This window comes from Hermetia illucens, chromosome 4 (genome assembly GCF_905115235.1).
Source record: "Hermetia illucens chromosome 4, iHerIll2.2.curated.20191125, whole genome shotgun sequence".
NCBI classification, from domain to species: domain Eukaryota; kingdom Metazoa; phylum Arthropoda; class Insecta; order Diptera; family Stratiomyidae; genus Hermetia; species Hermetia illucens.
In genome coordinates, this window is record NC_051852.1 from 108,060,748 (window position 1) to 108,077,819 (window position 17,072).

General features: G+C 38.9%; 1 protein-coding gene across 12 annotated transcripts in view; it reads right to left on the reverse strand.

Annotated features, from left to right (window-relative positions):
* LOC119655711 (Down syndrome cell adhesion molecule-like protein Dscam2) overlaps nt 1-17,072 on the reverse strand; it is a 411,078-nt gene that overhangs the window by 34,665 nt on the left and 359,341 nt on the right. For 5 of the 12 annotated variants that reach the window (XM_038061739.1, XM_038061741.1, XM_038061740.1 and 2 more), the window contains exons 18-19: nt 15,775-15,942; nt 6,913-7,068 (exon numbers count right to left, since the gene is read on the reverse strand). In XM_038061739.1, coding sequence (XP_037917667.1) covers nt 6,913-7,068; nt 15,775-15,942 — 324 coding nt within the window. Of the gene's footprint in view, nt 1-6,900; nt 7,069-15,231; nt 15,445-15,774; nt 15,943-17,072 lie in introns of all 12 variants that reach the window. The other 7 variants (XM_038061733.1, XM_038061734.1, XM_038061744.1 and 4 more) reach the window with 3 other exon arrangements.

Genomic DNA, 17,072 nt, shown 5'->3' on the forward strand with positions numbered 1-17,072 from the left:
TAGGACCTTCAAGATGCTTTCTGACCAAAACCAGCGCATATCCTCAGCGGAACCCACCACGGGCATAGTTGAAAAGTTAGAATAGTGGGTTATTAATAATAGAAAGCTACCAGTAATGGAGAGCGTAGATTGCCTATCAAAATACCAGTGCGTGGTTAATAATAGAAGCACTGCCAGGAGCCGATGGAATTGCAGCCGAATTGGTTAAATATGGAGGCGACCAGTTACACCAAGTGGTTCATCAACTTGTGCTCAAGATATGGGACAGCGAATCAATGCCTGACGATTGGCAACGAGGCATTATCTGTCTCATACATAAAAAGGGAGATATCACACAGTGCAGCAATTATAGAGGTATCACGTTGCTGAGTACTATCTATAAGATATTCTCCACTATCTTGCTAGGCCGGATAGCCCCATACGCCCAGAACATCATTGGCCCATACCAAAGAGGCTTCACTCCGGGCAAATCAGCAACAGATCAGATTTTCTCTCTGCGGCAGGCGATGGAAAAACTGTTGGAATATGGACAACAGTTGCACCATCTGTTCATCGACTTTAAAGCCGCCTATGATAGCATAGCCAGGGTAAAACTGTACACGGCCATGAGAGAATTCGGTATCCCGACGAAATTAATAAGACTGACTAGGCTGACCCTGACCAATGTGCGAGGCCAGATAAAAGCAGCAGGATCACTCTCAAGACCATTCGACATCAACAACGGTCTACGACAAGGGGATGCCCTATCATGCGTCCTCTTTAACCTGGCCCTCGAGAAAGTGATCCGTGATGCTGAGGTGAATGCAAGAGGTACGATCCTCTTCAAGTCCACCCAACTACTGGCCTATGCTGACGATATCGACATCATGGGAAGAACCACTCGAGACGTACAAACTGCCTTCATCCAGATCGAGCAGGCGGTAATCGGCGCGAGATCTTGGGCTGCACATCAATGAAGGCAAGACAAAATATATGGTGGCAACGTCAGCACCGAAGACGAATCAACCAACAACATCAAACCGCACTGGTCAAACACGAAGAAGAATAAGGATAGGAGAATACAACTTTGAGACCGTTGACAATTTCTCCTATCTAGGGTCGAAAATCACAACCGATAACAACTACGATGATGAAATCCGCGCACGGTTGTTGTCAGCCAACAGAGCCTATTTCAGCTTACAAAGACTGTTCCGTTCGAAACGTCTCACCATAGGGTCAAAGCTCTTACTGTACAAGACTATGATCTTGCCAGTCCTCATGTATTCCTCGGAAACTTGGGTTCTTAGCAAGAAAAATTGCGAACTCTTGGCCGCGTTCGAGAGAAGAATCCTCCGAAGAATTTTTGGCCCCCTACATGAGGATGGACGATTCCGTAGCCTACACAATGACGAAATCTATGAGCGATACCATGACCGTCCGGTTGTGGATAAAATCCGGCTCAATAGGTTACGGTGGGTGGGTCACTTAATCCGTATGGATGAGGATGATCCCACCCGGAAAGTCTATAAGGGCAATATCTATGGTAGAAAAAGAAGACGAGGCAGACCCTGCCTAAGATGGAGCGATGGTGTGGGCCAGGACGCCAGACAGCTTTTAGGGATATCGAATTGGTGGACCTCGGCGCAAAACCGGGATGTCTGGAGTTCCTTATTAAGGCAGGCCTAGACCGGATACCGGTTGTTGCGCCGTTGATGATGATGTATAATATTAATCTCCACCCTATTTACCGAGAATTGTAAAAAACTACTCCTATGTTAGGGCGCAGTACTGTGATGGTACGAATGCGAGCTATAACATAACCGGAGCGTCACAGGGTCAATGCTACGTAGTGTCATCATTGTGGAACATTATGCATTATGTGTCCGGATAGCTGAGTGGTTAGAGCACAAGGCTGTCGTACGGAAGGTCGCGATTCAAATCTCACTGGTGGCAGTGGAATTTTTATCGTGATTTGACGTCGGATACCAGTCGACTCAGCTGTGAATGAGTACCTGAGTCAAATCAGGGTAATAATCTCGGGCGAGCGCAATGCTGACCACATTGCCTCCTAGTGTACCGTTACGGTCTTGAATGAAGTGCTCTAACACACTTCAAGGCCCTGATCCAACATGGATTGTTGCGCCAACGATTATTATTATTATTATTATTATGTATTATAGGGTTCTGCACCAAAAATAGTCTGAGACGGCAGGCTTGGTGGGTTGAATCGACGAGACGGTGATTATGATACCCGAAGAACACAACGAAGCTGCAAGGTGGACTATAAAAGTATCTATCCAAACTATGGAGCAGTACTTAAATATAATTAAATTAAAAGGATTAAAAGGCAGATAATATGGTATTCAGCAGGCGAAGGGAGAAGAAGTCCTCGAAATCAAAATAGGAGAATGTCTGATTCTATCCATATCGCCAGTAAATATATTGAGGTGGGAATATATGAAAGACTTGTATTCAAAAGAATAAAAATGTAGGATACGCAAATGCCGTACTATTGTGCATCATGCTAAATATTTGTTGACTGAAGCAGCCATACACATGCTCAGTCGAAGTAATAATTCGACGGATTTCGTAGCCGGAAATAGAGGTCGATAATATAACAGGACGACATCGTTCAAATTACCATGGAACAAGGCGGGTGTGTGAAGAATTGCGGAGCTATAGGCACAATACACACTGCGCGGTTACTCAGAGAGAAATGCGTTCTTTCACAAATATTGTTTCTTTCCATTATCGATACAGTTCTCTGTGCTGCCATCGTTCTCTATCTGCTTGCTTCCTCAATACTTCGCGGACTTTGACTAAAGAGATCTGGATTAGGAGAAAGAGGCAAAGAAAATCGGATCGAAGATAGGAAACACAGTTTTCAGCCTGATGAGTTTCTGAGCTGGGACAATACCCTGGGCTTAGTCGCCATAAGGATCTGTTGATGAGCAGCAAGAAATGTAAGTGAGTTACACATTAAGAAAGGACGAAATCTTCAACGCGGGGCATGTTGTTGTATATAAGAAAGTGGCGAAAGTTTCGTATATAGAACCTTTGGTCAATATACCTCAGCTTACTACTGTACGATTCATTATTTCACCGAATACATCTCACAGATAGGTTGATCTGATGCCGGGGTAATCTCAATGGCAATAACCTCATGGCCTTATTTTTGCCGACACATACATAATTTCCTAAACGGTCTCATCTGCATACATTTTATATTGGGAACAATGAGACGCAAATTGGCTTTATTCTCACAAGACGTAGCCATTTTCTTACCATCACTGACAGCAAAGCCGTTCCTCATAAGGCCAGCGCACCTCAACTTCGCCTGGTGAAGCCTGTTTTGAAAATCAAGTCGGTGTGGAAACATCGTGAACGGCCCCTTGGTCCACCATGGTGTCACGGGAAAAGGGAAGAATTTTATGTGCTATTTTATGGCACTAAGTCCGGAAAACTATTCATCAACCGAGATACTTGGCTTAGAATGAGAGTGAAGAAATGAAGAAGAAGAAAAAATGCCTCTGTCAAACCACGAACTGTGAAGCAATGAAAACGATCGCTGTTCTCCCAATGGCCAGCTGCGCTGCAAAAATTCTTACGATAAATTGAATTTTCGGAAGGCGAAAGAGATATGTATCAAGTCAGCACCGGTAAATGAAGAATATTATACATTTATCTTAACGATTCAAACGAGTCGCAATGGATAGATGGTGTAAACATTTCGAGAAGAATTCAATGGAGAATTTGCCTAACCACCATTTCCGGAAGTACTACCGGTGTTTGGAGAAGTTGGTGCTCTGAGGTGACTACGAGAAAGACGGGGCAGCAATGCTGTCGGCCAAACCCAAACCAAGTGGCCGAGGAGAACCTCCACGAGGTGGGACCAGGAAATGCTGTACTCATTTTGGCTTGCTGGTCATGATGCAGTAGGTGAATGCTCCAAGGCTTATTATATATGTAGGCGTTCAGACCGGAGCTCATCTGAAGTGGCTTCGACTTGTAAAGGTTGGCCTTCTAGTGAGAGTTTTATGGGGGTAGTTGTTACGTTCTTGGGTGCCGTACCCTTTAGTTCGGTAGAGATTTGATATGTCTTGCATCTAACACTGTGAGCCATGCATTCAGGGGGAAGGGCGGTCTGATTGTGATCACAAACTCCACCCGTGTCTTAAGAAGACGGTGGAGTTTAGTCTACGCTACAGGTGCTCATGTAAAACCAGCAAGGACGTTAACACCGAAGTTGAAGAGGCAATCAAATAGTGAACTCGGCGAAAGCAACAGTACCTGATCACTCCTTGGCTTGGTGAATTTTTCAATCACGATATTGAGTAGGGTAGATTACCATCTGATTTCCAGGAAAGGACTACCGTTTCAATAAGGAAAAAGAAGACATCGTTCAAATTAATAGGAAGAAGTTTTCCCACCGAGCGAAATGCAGACGGACAGAAACAGAAGAATTTAATTATCGAAAGTCATACACGCAATTATAAACACTTGCTTTTCAAAGTCAGTGGAAGTGAGGAGTGAAAGTGGAAGTCTGGAGTCACTGGAACACGAAATGTATGTAGTTTAAGAAATAGTTAAATTGAAATAAAGATTAACAATAAAGGCATTGGTGACCTCCACGGGGTACTAGGGTTCACGAACACGTTTCTTCTTCCCTTGACTGCTTTTCGTCTGCCAGGAGAACCCGTGGATTTAGATTAATAGAAGACTTCGTGCTATGCATTAGAGCGTGGGAGAGTGAAAGTGAAGGAGCATGCGAGTGACTGATCGCCGCCTCTGTCTATGTGCAACCTCCAAAAAGGTTTTACGAAGCTATTAAGGCTCCCATGCCGCTAGACACGATTGTGTTTGCCAAGTGTAGTTTCTAAGCGTATTATATCGTATTATAGCGTATTATCATTATATCAATGTTATAATAGTTGATATTTCTCCTGTGTGTCGGTTGTCCTTGCAGGTTACTCCGCTTCTGCCGTGGTAGCACGTATGCCCGCATTTTGGCGTGATAACACTGCAGCATGGTTCAATTCGCTTATTTAATTTTTACTTGTCGGGCTTGATGAGAAGACGATTGAAGTTATTTCCGACGTGCCCGAAGGATGCTCTTACAAGAGGGTAAACGAGCAGTTCATTAAGCCCCTGTTAGTAAGTGAGATGGCGAAACTTAATCACTGACCGAGCTAACGCTTGGTGAGTGTTTGGAAGGCAAGCTTTTTCACACAATTAAGCATTTGGATGGTTACAAGTTCGGCAGCAAAATGGGTTTGTGAAGAATTGTGGAACTATTGATATAATACATGATTTTACAAGGAAAATACCATGAGGTCGCTCTCTCTACATTTGTTCTGCCGTGATCTGAAGACTAAAGTTTGAAGTGTGGCAAGTAAATGAATGAGGGAAGTCCCCTCACGCTACTCCTCTTTGTCCTTACCGCGGACAATGACAAAAAACTTGTCAAAAATGGAATTATCGCTTCACGCAATACGGTCTAAGACTGCATCCAAATAAATTTGACAACCGATCCAATCGATGCAAGTACCATTACTATCAGTGACGGGTGCCCGCCGAAACTAGGGGATCTAAATATCTTAGATCGATGTTCTCAACCAACGCGAACGGTAAACTGCGTTAAGAAATTGTTTTACGCATCGACGTTCCACAAATAAGGTCCTTTGTCATCAAAGCATGGACAAACGTATCGAATTTAAGATCTGCCACTGTGCCGTTAGCGGTGTTCTCCTCTATGATTTCAGGTGCTAACTTGACTACTACTGATGTAGATGAACATGTTGCGTTGAATCAATATAATAACACGTCATAATTATGTTTCAAATGAGGTCATATACGATATACATGTACATATATATGGGGTTGCACCGATTGTGGAAATACCTTAGATAATGTTTTGAGAGCCTCTTGACTTCATCTTATACTGGTGAATTTTATCTAAACGAGGTAGGACAAAGGCTAAGACAATTTTGGTACTGCAGCATTTGATCTTCTTGTAACCGAGCAGTCTGGCAAATTAGGACCAGGACTTTTGTTTGAGTCGTGAAATCCAGTTGTGTTTGATGAATCTGAATTTTTGTCAAGAAGACTCATTGGATTGAAGAAAAAAAAAAAGGAAAATAGTAACTCGGAGAAGGTCATTCATCGGATATTGTGATGATTTGTTTTTTAAGGCAGGATGCCATCCATCAGTGGCAGTGATTTTCTTACAATATTCGAGGCGCTTTTATTATTTTGAAAATCAGGTGCAAATAATATGTTGATAAGGCTATTGGCAAATGGTGAAAAACAGAAGAGAAGAGACCTACAAGTAGATGAGAAAGAGCACAATGTCTTCGTAAAATTTGAAACAAGTTATTTGTCCGCTATAAACTTATGCAATTTGGGATCCTGGACTTTATAGTCCGAGGAACAATTTGCCAGATAGCATGATTTCGATTATCTGTGAGATATTGTTTGTCTTTTATAGTTACCCATTTTGTCAATTAAAAAGTGAAGTAAGTTCACTATAGTTCTTCTTCCTAACTTTTACCTGAAAGTATGCAGAAAATTCTGGGAAAACTACTGACTTATCATAAATTTCGCGATAGTTAAAGAAAAGCACTTCCTACTTCTATGGCTGAAATTGAATTTCATTTGCTGAAATATCTCTAGAAAGGCTAAATACCGTGCATAACATTAACTTTTACATGTAAACACATTCTAGTAAAGCAAAAGTGGATATTACTAAAACGGTTGAGTAAAATTAATAAAGCGAAGCAACATTAGAACACATTGACATTGACTTCAAATTAATTGAAGGTAGACCCTTACAGCAATGCTAGTAACAACAATTGTTTGACTTGAACCATCTAAAGAAACTTTCAACAAATAGAAATTTAATTTCAAGAAAATTTTGCTTACTTATAACTGTACCTCGCTTGATCCTGTCGCATGTGTTGTAGTTGGATCCTGGTACTGGTGGTAGCTTGCGGTTGGGTGGTGCAATGTAGCCGAGTTCATCCCTCAAGTCAGGTCGTCTCTTGTCCAAAGTGGCGCCAGGTCCCATAGACTGATTGTAAACTACATCGTCTAGAATTAATCGATGATATCGAATTCTCAATTTACAATGAAGATGCTTTACCATTACTTAGGATTCGTACTTTGTACTCTTTCAACTCGTTTCGGATTTTTGCTTTTTCTGTCCGAGTTGAACTCGCTTTTCTTTACTTTAGTGATCTTAGGAATTAAATACTTAAATTACTCAATAGTCAGCTCTTTTTGTTCCTCTCCAGCAACCTTGGAGTGGTCTTAACTTTAATTTTGCTTCTTTAGGAAAACACAAGCTGGTGCGTATTTAATTTAAAAATTTGCGTGAAAGAGCGAAAAAACAGCCAAAAATAATTAGAATAACAAATCTTTCAATGTTTACTTTGGTGCAATAGTAACAGATCTTGGTTTTACGCTTAAATTTTAGTCCTTAATTTAATTCTAGCCGTTAAAACACTTCGGGTGAGTATCACATCAAAAACTGCAATCTTTCTTGAACTTGGATACTAGCAAAGGTGAAAAGTTACATAAACAGAGCAACAGGCTTTTCGGAAAATTTGGTGCAAATACTCACGAACAAACGGATTTTTTAAAACAAATAATTTTCGTTTTATTTTAGATTCTCGTTTAAAGTTTTCCATTTTATTTGAGATTCGGTTTTTAAACCATTTGTTTTGTGATAATGAAAGCATCTTTGTTGATATTTTTTTAGAGTTGAAATTTTGAGATAGATATGGTGGTAGTTAGTTTTCTACGGGGATGATGATAGTAGCACTAGTTGTAGAAGAGTCTGTTTGTGTAGTTTGGGGAAGAAGAATTGCTTGGCATGTGTTTGGTTACACACTTACTAATTTTGGATAGAATTATCTTAAGATATTTTACAGGTCTTTTTATTTACAGTGTTTATTCCTTTTCTGTGAGGTTTTTGTTTTGTTTGGTTGGCGTTTTTACAATTCTATGTTGTTTGTTATAGAAGATTTGCTTGATGATCTGACACAACATCCAATATTCTTTTAAATAATTAGGAAGATGCGATTGCTGATGTTTGTATATATCTGTTTGATTGAGTTAGATTGTTTTGCACTTTCACTACGAAGTAAAAGATAACATTTAAGATAGAGTCTCTCATCGTTATTATCGATGTTCTAGGAAATAAAGAATTACCATATTTGTGCTCACAAACATAAATATACATCCATGATGAGCGATGATAGTCTTGTGTACAATTCAGTTGTGTCTAATTTCTTCTAAACATCGCAGATAACAAATGTGTCTTGTGACCCAAAATGAAGAAACATGATTTGACTGGTATTCGTTGGAGAGAGGAAATGTAACTTTGGTAGTCATTCTTTTAATTGGATTAGATCTGTTATTCGATTACAATTAGGAGAATGTTATTCGTAATATCGTAATATTATAAGTACCGAAGGTAGACGTGGATAACTTCACAGATAGAAAGCACTTCGATTAGATATCACAACTTAGATAAATAATTGACTACAATTTCGGAAAGTTACAGGAGGTCCATGTATCTAGGAAATACTGGTTTAGATTCGAATGCTGTAGAGTGTTCTAGGTGGGCGAAGGGAATAAAATTTGGCAACGGATTGGAAAAGAGATAAGATCATAATTGAACTAAATAGAGAAATACCTATAATTCCAATGAATGCTTAAAGTTTCATTATGACACATATTCTGGTCGCTGAAACATGAGATGCAATAAATACTAAATCTAAACATCATCCAATGAGCCTCTAAATGAGTCGAATTAAAAGGTGAAAATAGCACTTTATATATGTACATATATTCAACAAGCAGATGTAGTGTCGAACTTCTGCAAATACAAGGTGATGATTCAAAGAGAAAGGGATGATATAGCTTCGGAATCCAGCATTACAAAAGCCAACGATTCAACTGCATTATTGTGAAAATTCACAGAATTTAGAGACAATGAGACAAATTGATGACCCTGCTTCCTGCAGGAGAAAGGGCAGATAAATAGTGGATATAAGCTGGTTCAAAAAACTGAAAAAAATGGAAAAAGGCAAAAAATAAGCCAAATTTATGAAGTAAACTGGTATCTCCGCCTTACATATACCAATATACATGCAAACATTCATCCTACTGTCTCATATTCGCACTTCTTTTGGGTGTTGACATTCGTTCGGAAGCAAGAGCAACTCTATGAGGAACTCAATTCAAAGAACCGGGGAAGAAACGGACTCCGAGAATTGAGATTACCCTGGTTATTGTACTGTATGGCCTAACTGTTGGACAAGCACCAATTGAATTGCATGTGAAGCGACACTCGAAACACTATTGGGAGCGTCAATATATATATTAGTAGGGGCGGGAGGAATGAGTTGTTACCAAAAGACCCAGCCTCAACACCCGTGAAAGATGAAAGAGTAGAAAAGGGAGATATCTAGGGCGAAGAGGCGATTTTTTGTCAAGTAAAGGTTTAGCATTCACACCAGTTTTCCGGAAAGGGTAATATCTATGGTAGAAAAAGTAGACGCTGCCTGAAATGAAGTGATGCCGTAGGTCAGAACGAAAGACAGATTTTAGGGATATTGAATTAGTGGACCTTGGCTCAAAAGCAGGGTGCCTGGAGTTCCTTACTAAGGCAGACCTAGACCAGATACGGGTTGTTGCGCCGTTGGTGATGATGATTCACAACAGTTCATGGATCAATACCTCTTAAGTTTCCGGCATACGGTCGAAAGAAAGCACACTAACGAAACTAGAAGACGCCTTTCGATAAACTTCGCTGGCAGCTCTCATGCTAGCAGATCAAATTTCCGCTTGGGTGCCAAAGGTGTCCCGCGCAACTCGCCATTGGTGCATATAAAAGTGGACATGGAGAATAGTAGAAACATGTAATATCATAAAAGTGATATCACCATGAAGTGTAATCACACCTCCATGACCGAACGCGATCCAAACATTACAATATCAACTAATATCACCATATTGCTAAAGATCACTACATTACCAACTTTATATGTTTTATAATGTGATATTATATTACATTATAAGAAATGGACACAGAGAGATTGAGAGGAACCATGCTGCAGGTTGTTACAGTCCCGACGCATTCTGGATACTAGGAAATTCAAAATTCTATTTTCACGAAAAGTTTCTCATAAGTGCTATACTAAGGTAGCAACAATAAAGCTACAAAAGCTATTGACCATGGACTAGGAAATGGAAAATCAACTTAACTAATGGAGAAAGAAAGAAGTTAAATTCACCATCAATGGACAAGACGTGCCACATGAGATTGAAATTACATACTTAGGTGTGACATTCGATGCTAAGACCAGCTAGAGTGGACACATCCTGAGGAAAAAGAGCTACTGGATCAGGAAATTTCCGTCGTAGCTTGAGGGGAGGTAGTTTTAGTGGGTAAAAATCCCACACTCTATAACGTGCCGTGACGTCATAGTCTTTTGAAGATTTTCAATTTTGAAAAAAATGCTGTATATATTGTGCGATCCTTTGCAATATAAATTGTACTGAAACTGACCATAAGGCTTATATCAAGTTTGAACAAATCGAGAATCTTCAAGCTGATAATTTGGAGCGAAATTAGCGATATGTTCTTAGTATTTTCGAAACAGCCTTAGATCAGTATTTCATCGGGCAAAACTTGTTGATATTTAAACGTATCGAATACTGGAACTGTGAAATATAGGGGGATAGGGGAACGGACATAGGATATACTCCTAAGGATCACCTGAGATTGGGGAGTATGAAGTAAATTCAGAATAACATTACAAGAGACTGGGGGTAAAATATTAGAACGATAGGAGGAGAGTTAGAAGGTAGTGTCTGATAATTCGTTCACCCAGACGTTTATGAAAGTCTGTATAGATGGTATGTATTCATTTCGTGAATTGAGGCATTCAGCTATAAAATTAGTAACGCCTAGTAGACTGCTAGGCAGAGCCATGTTGTTATTTTACTATACAGTGACCAAAGTGAGAGAGAGAGACATAGGACGGTAGTTATCAAAAAGGGCAATATTTCCGCCTTTGACGAGAAAAATTATTTGTGCCTCTTACAAATGAATAAAAAGGCATTTTCAGGAAGGACTTCGTTGGAAATCCCTTTATCAGTGCTAACAAGCCTTGACCTAGACTAGTGACTAGAAAAGGCAAGTCGTAATTATTTCAAATAATTTAATCGCTAAAAACACCACTTAGAGCGCACATAGTTACTACATTACTGTGTGTAGTAAAAAAGGGGGGAAAAGTTCGGGGATTTTTCAGTAAATGGCGCCATTAGAAAATAAACATTATTTATTTCGAGAGGCCCTATTGTCACTAGTTTATGCCTTAACGTTCGTCTTTTAGTTGTCGCTGCCTTCGCCTTTGTAAAAAAGAATGGAAAAACAGGAATATTGCATTGTGATCAAACATTGTTTATTGATGGGATAAATTCCTCAACATTCAAAGAAATGGTTGAAGAACAACAAAGCACAAACAAGGAACAACAGAGGTGGTTTTGTGAATTTAAAATGAATCATACAAGCCCCAAAGATGCTCCTCCCTCTGGAAGGCTAAAGGAGGCTAAAAATGCGGAAATCGCAGAGTAAGTGCATCGAATCGTTTTGAATGACAGTAAAGTGAAATTATGCGAGTTGACTGAGACCGTTGCTATTTTAAAAGAACGGTTAGAACACATTTCGCGTTCCGGACATGAACAAGCAATCCACCTGATGGGTGCCGCTTTTGCTGACCGTCGACCGAAAACAGTGGAATGAACAACAATGGAGCCGACTTTTTTGACGTTTTGTGACGATTGATGAAACTTGACTCCGTTTTGATGCACCTGCGTCCTAGATTGTCTGCGGAATAAAAAGCCGATCAAAGCGATCAAATGACCAATGCTCGGATGGGAAGGGGTTCCGCTTTTGTTGTTTGAGATGCGCATGGATAATCATCAGTAATTACCTGCAGAAGAGAAGGACAGTTACCGGAGAATATTTCACAGCGGTTTTGGACAACCTAACCGACGATATAAAGAAAATACGGCCCTATAGGGCGAGGAGCAAAGCTCTACACTATCACAATAACGCACATGCAACGTCACACATATCTCCGAAAACGATGGCCAAATTGGGCCAATTACTTTTCGAGTTGGTTGCTCACCCACAGTATTTTCCAGACTTGGCTTCAAGTCATAATTACCTTTTCAGATCTGACTGACGGAAGCGCGGAAACGGATCGATAAATGTAAGAAATGGAAGGCTCTATTGACTGCTGCGCCTGAGCTTCGATGCCTTGCAAAATCGCAGGAAGTCCGATACCGAGCGAAATTCCGGGAGGGTCAACATAGTGTGGGTCGTAACAAAAGGGAATTTGTTATTGTGCTGATAAAAAAAGTGGAAGAGTGTGGGCGAAGGAGCTGCATTAATTTACAGTAGTGAAGGAGTCCCTAAATGAGAGCGAATTCTAACCGAAAAATTACAATTACATCTGCAGAGCTACTTTTAGATACTGGACTTTTTGTGTAGTGGATCTATGCGTTCTCCTACGCTTTTACCACTCCTGATAGTTACGTTCATTATAGCTTCCAATTGCTCCATGGGTTATGCGTATGTGGATTACTTGCTAAAAGTTAGGACATGTGTAAGATAGATATTGAATTTGACTTAGACAGTCTGTCTCGACTTCTTTTTCTACCTTAGATATTGCCCTTATCGACTTTCCAGGCGGGATTCCCATTAAAAGTGATGATCATGGTCAAACCTTGTTATGTACTCGAAGAGATACAAAGATAATTTGGCAATCATTATCAACTTTATTCACGACATCATGTTTATATCCTGAAATATAAATCCAATTAAGGTAATAAAACAAAGATTGTCTAGACTGCTGTCAAGGACTTTGGAATATCAAACGTGAGGAGGGCAAGCTTATTTTATAAAAAAGAAGGTTTGTAGGACTTACTAAATCTATTGAAATGACTAAAGGTGACTTAATGAAGACACTTGCTTACCCTTATTCGATTACTTTGAAATCTACGGGGCAGGATGGAGCTGAGGGAACTAAAAATGAAGCGTTGTTGGAACCTTGACTTATGTTTGAATATGAATAGAAAAATATGCTTCCTTTTTAGTAATAATAATCTTCGGCGCGATAATCCAGTTGGATCTGGACCCAGAAGCGTGTTAGAGCACTTGATTCAAGACTGTAACGGCATGACTATAGTGCCTTCCAGGGCGCAATGTAATCAGCATTGCGCTCGTCCGAGATTATTACCCTGATTTGACACAAGGGCTCAGCCGAGTCGGCTAATATCCGACAACTAGTCACTATACAAATCGCTCTGCTACCAGTGAAATTTGAACCACGACCTTCAAATGCGACAACTTAGTGCTGCAATCACTAAGCCATACTTTTTTGGTTAAAGGTTATTGTATTTTTGCAGATAATGCATTTCAGGAGCCAGTTGCTCCATTCTCTAATGCTGAACCTTTAATCTTCATCTATTGCAAACCATTAATCCGGAAGATCTTCGAACTATGATTCTGAAGTCATTACACACGGGTGACTTCAAATGTATCTTTTCTTAAAAAAAATTATAGATTGATCAAAGACAGAAACAAACGAAATAGCGAAATGATGAAATGCCATCTTCGATGTCAGAACGCTAATTTCAAGTTCAGCAGCAAAAGAAGCCTTACGCTTGCTTGAAAAATAGATAAACCTATACTGAGGAATTGAAATATGTCACCTGTGAAAATAAAATGGTTCTACCCGAAAAGGAAACAACTTTTGTTCCCTTATCTTCAAACTTTGAAAATTGGCTGATATACTTCCGTTTTGATCTACTTTTCTGTGATCACTTGTTTTCCAGTCAGCTATCTTGATTAGTTTAACAAGTTTTACGATGAGAGTTATTGAAAAGCGGAGAAGGGAGTGCCTTATTTTCTGGATGCTACCGAGTTATAGCGTATTTTTTCAAAGGCTACTTTTTCTCTCAGGCCAAATCAAGATCGTTCATAGGCTTTCGGTATCCTGCCTGGACCATTCCATCCACGCAGCGAGAAGATGTCTGATTTGTCACTGACATTGACTACATGGTGCAACCAAGGAAAATTGAATTTCCGAAATGGAGGTTATTATACTGACCAAGGGGTTACCAAAACCTAAGCGAATGCTTTGTCTGGAACCTACAATATTTGCATTGTAGCGAAGAAGGAAGAAACTATTGAACGTAAACACAGGCGGCCTGAGCTTGCAACGTTTTGAGGGGCCGTGTCTAAAAGACAGTTTTATCGTCTCTTCCAATCTTTATTTACATAATTGACGATACTTGTTTATTTAAAGGGTATATTATGGTGGAAACCTTTTTCTTGTGAATCGGTCGATTCTCATCAATTTTCGATTTCACTGATCTCGTTTGAAGAGTGGTTGTCTTCCTTGCACCTATTCTATTCTAAAAAACACTTTGAGAAAATTCTACGTTGTATTATATTCGATCTTTAGTCATCAGATTAGCAAGTAATCATCAAGCAATCATTGAGAGTAAAAGTAATTCAAATTTTACAAGAACTGCGGAAACCGTTTGTACTATTCAAAAATTAAACCGTCAACATTCCTTTAACGAATATACGAGTATGTAACTGAGTAAACTGGAACAAGTGATTATATGAAAATGCAAATATTGGTAACTACGTTTATGTTCAGGACATGTAACAACCAACCAATCAAAAATGTTTTATTTAAAAATTTTGAGAATATAGAATATTTGCAAAAAGTATTTGGCAAAAGTAAATAAAAAGACCGACATTCAAGGAAAAGATATAGAAGTGAACACCAGTGAAGGCTAAACTAGAAACAAAACAGATAGAGAAAGGACGATCAACAAACATGCTTCTATTGGAAATCTAGGACAAGTTGCATTGGATGGAAACACAAAACAGATGTCTAAGAAGGACATTTTCAACTAGGACATGTCCAGTCACTCTAGCAGTGAAAGTGTGTCACAAAACTTATATACAGTCAGCATACACATCTAGGACAATCATATATGCTTGAGTATGATTATGTCAACACCGAAAGTAAATAATTGTAAGACTTATGTAATATATTATATAAAAATGGTAATACTTATTCTTATGGCTGATTTTTGAGACTTTGATAATATTTGTGCTCAGATATAGAGATTAGATAGAGATTGTTCAAAACCTACAGTAGACGTCCTTCGGGCCACCTCTGGGATCATCAGATCTTCGTCTTGACAGTGCTACACAAATAACTAGTATACCCACCGCAACAACAATGCACGTGGCGATTAGAGGTACCATGAAATTGAGGTCGAGCCACTCTGGCACCCATGCGGGCATCGCTAACCTCGTGCTACCCTTGGTTGAACTACTATCGCCGTCCGGTGGGGCAATGGTAGCTTTGGTTACGTCAGTTCGTGGTAGTTGTTATATTCCGTGGTTTCCATTGGCATTCATCAGTGCGTCGAAGTCCAGTTGCGCCATTTGCATTTTCATTCAAATATCATACATACCCGTTCATTTTCAAACCAGTGTTCATGCATCACAGGCCCAATATTGAAGCGCACAAGTTGTTGTTGTAGTTTTTGTTGAGTGTGTTTGTGTAGTTTTTTTTTTTTTATTTTTTTCATATATTTTTGTTGAGGTTGACAATGAACACATATTGACAATAGTAGGAGGTACAGGAAGAGAGAGAGAGAAAAAATAGCTAAAATTAGTTAAAAATATACCTTTGTGATGATTGCCTTTGCTACGTAGGATACAAATAACAATAATGGCAATTATTATAACAAGGACGGCAGCTACCACGGGTACTATTAAATTTAAATTGGACAAGATGATGCGAATTGTATCCTCAGCGGTTAAATCGGGTAAATCGCGCGAGGGTGCAATTGTCCCTGAAACAACCAAAGTAGAGATAATGTGGTGTGTTACGCAGGAAAAAAGTTGAAATTTTGAATGATCGACTCTAATTAACGTTTTAGTAGTATCACTTTGAACTTTGCACTAGGATTTCAACATTTTTACTCTTGCAGTTTAAATTTTCCTTTTTAATAACAATTTTCAAGTAACAGCTAAATGGTTATTCTTAATATCGAAAATGCAGTCAAATTTGTGTTTATCTAAAATGCAATTTGTTTATAATATTTTATGAATTTCGTACGATATGATTTATATAAGAACAGTTTTAACAACTTCCAATCAGATTTTAACGAATTTGAGCATCGTCATTTCATTATAGTAAACGGTAACCACTACAATTAGCATCAAAAGAATAAATTTTCCAAAAGAAATCAAGTCTCTGAACGATCTAAGATTAACAAATGTCGTTATAAATGTATTGCACTGAACGAAACTATTTTGACGAAATTGAACGGTAAGATTAGGTCAAAAAAAGGACAATTTGCAGTAAAATATGAAATACGAAAAGAATATTAGAAAATATAGAGGGTGGTCCGCAACTGAATGGCGAACAATGGAGAAAGTTGTAATGGTCGTTGCGAAATAAGAAGTGATTTTGTGGATGTGGTATTTGTAATTGGATGAGATTGATGGAATGAATATTTATAAACAAGGGAAAACTTATTTGAAAATTTAAATATATTATTAGGAGTATATACGGGAGTAACTTCAAAAGAGTAGATCAAGTAGATCAAAAAGTAGAACTCAAAGCTTTTTAAAACGATATTTACACTTTCTTCTGAAGTAATTCAGTTTTAGTTTTATAATTTATAATCTCATAGTGAGAATTTTTCATCCCTTTTTTTGTTCTTGGGAAGCTGTTTATGTAATTCAAAAATTACCGTGGATTTCATTAATTTAGGACAGAGGGTTAATAAGAAGCCTTTCTTTGGTCAATTTCGACAACAATCAGAATTCTCTAGTAGTACACCAAAGATGTCAAGGACATATATGAGACGCCCCAGCGAATAAAGCAACATTTTTTTTATATAATTATATGATATACTTATCTTGAAACGCAAGAACCTTTTAAAAGGTATCACAATCTTCTGAAATAATCTCTGAA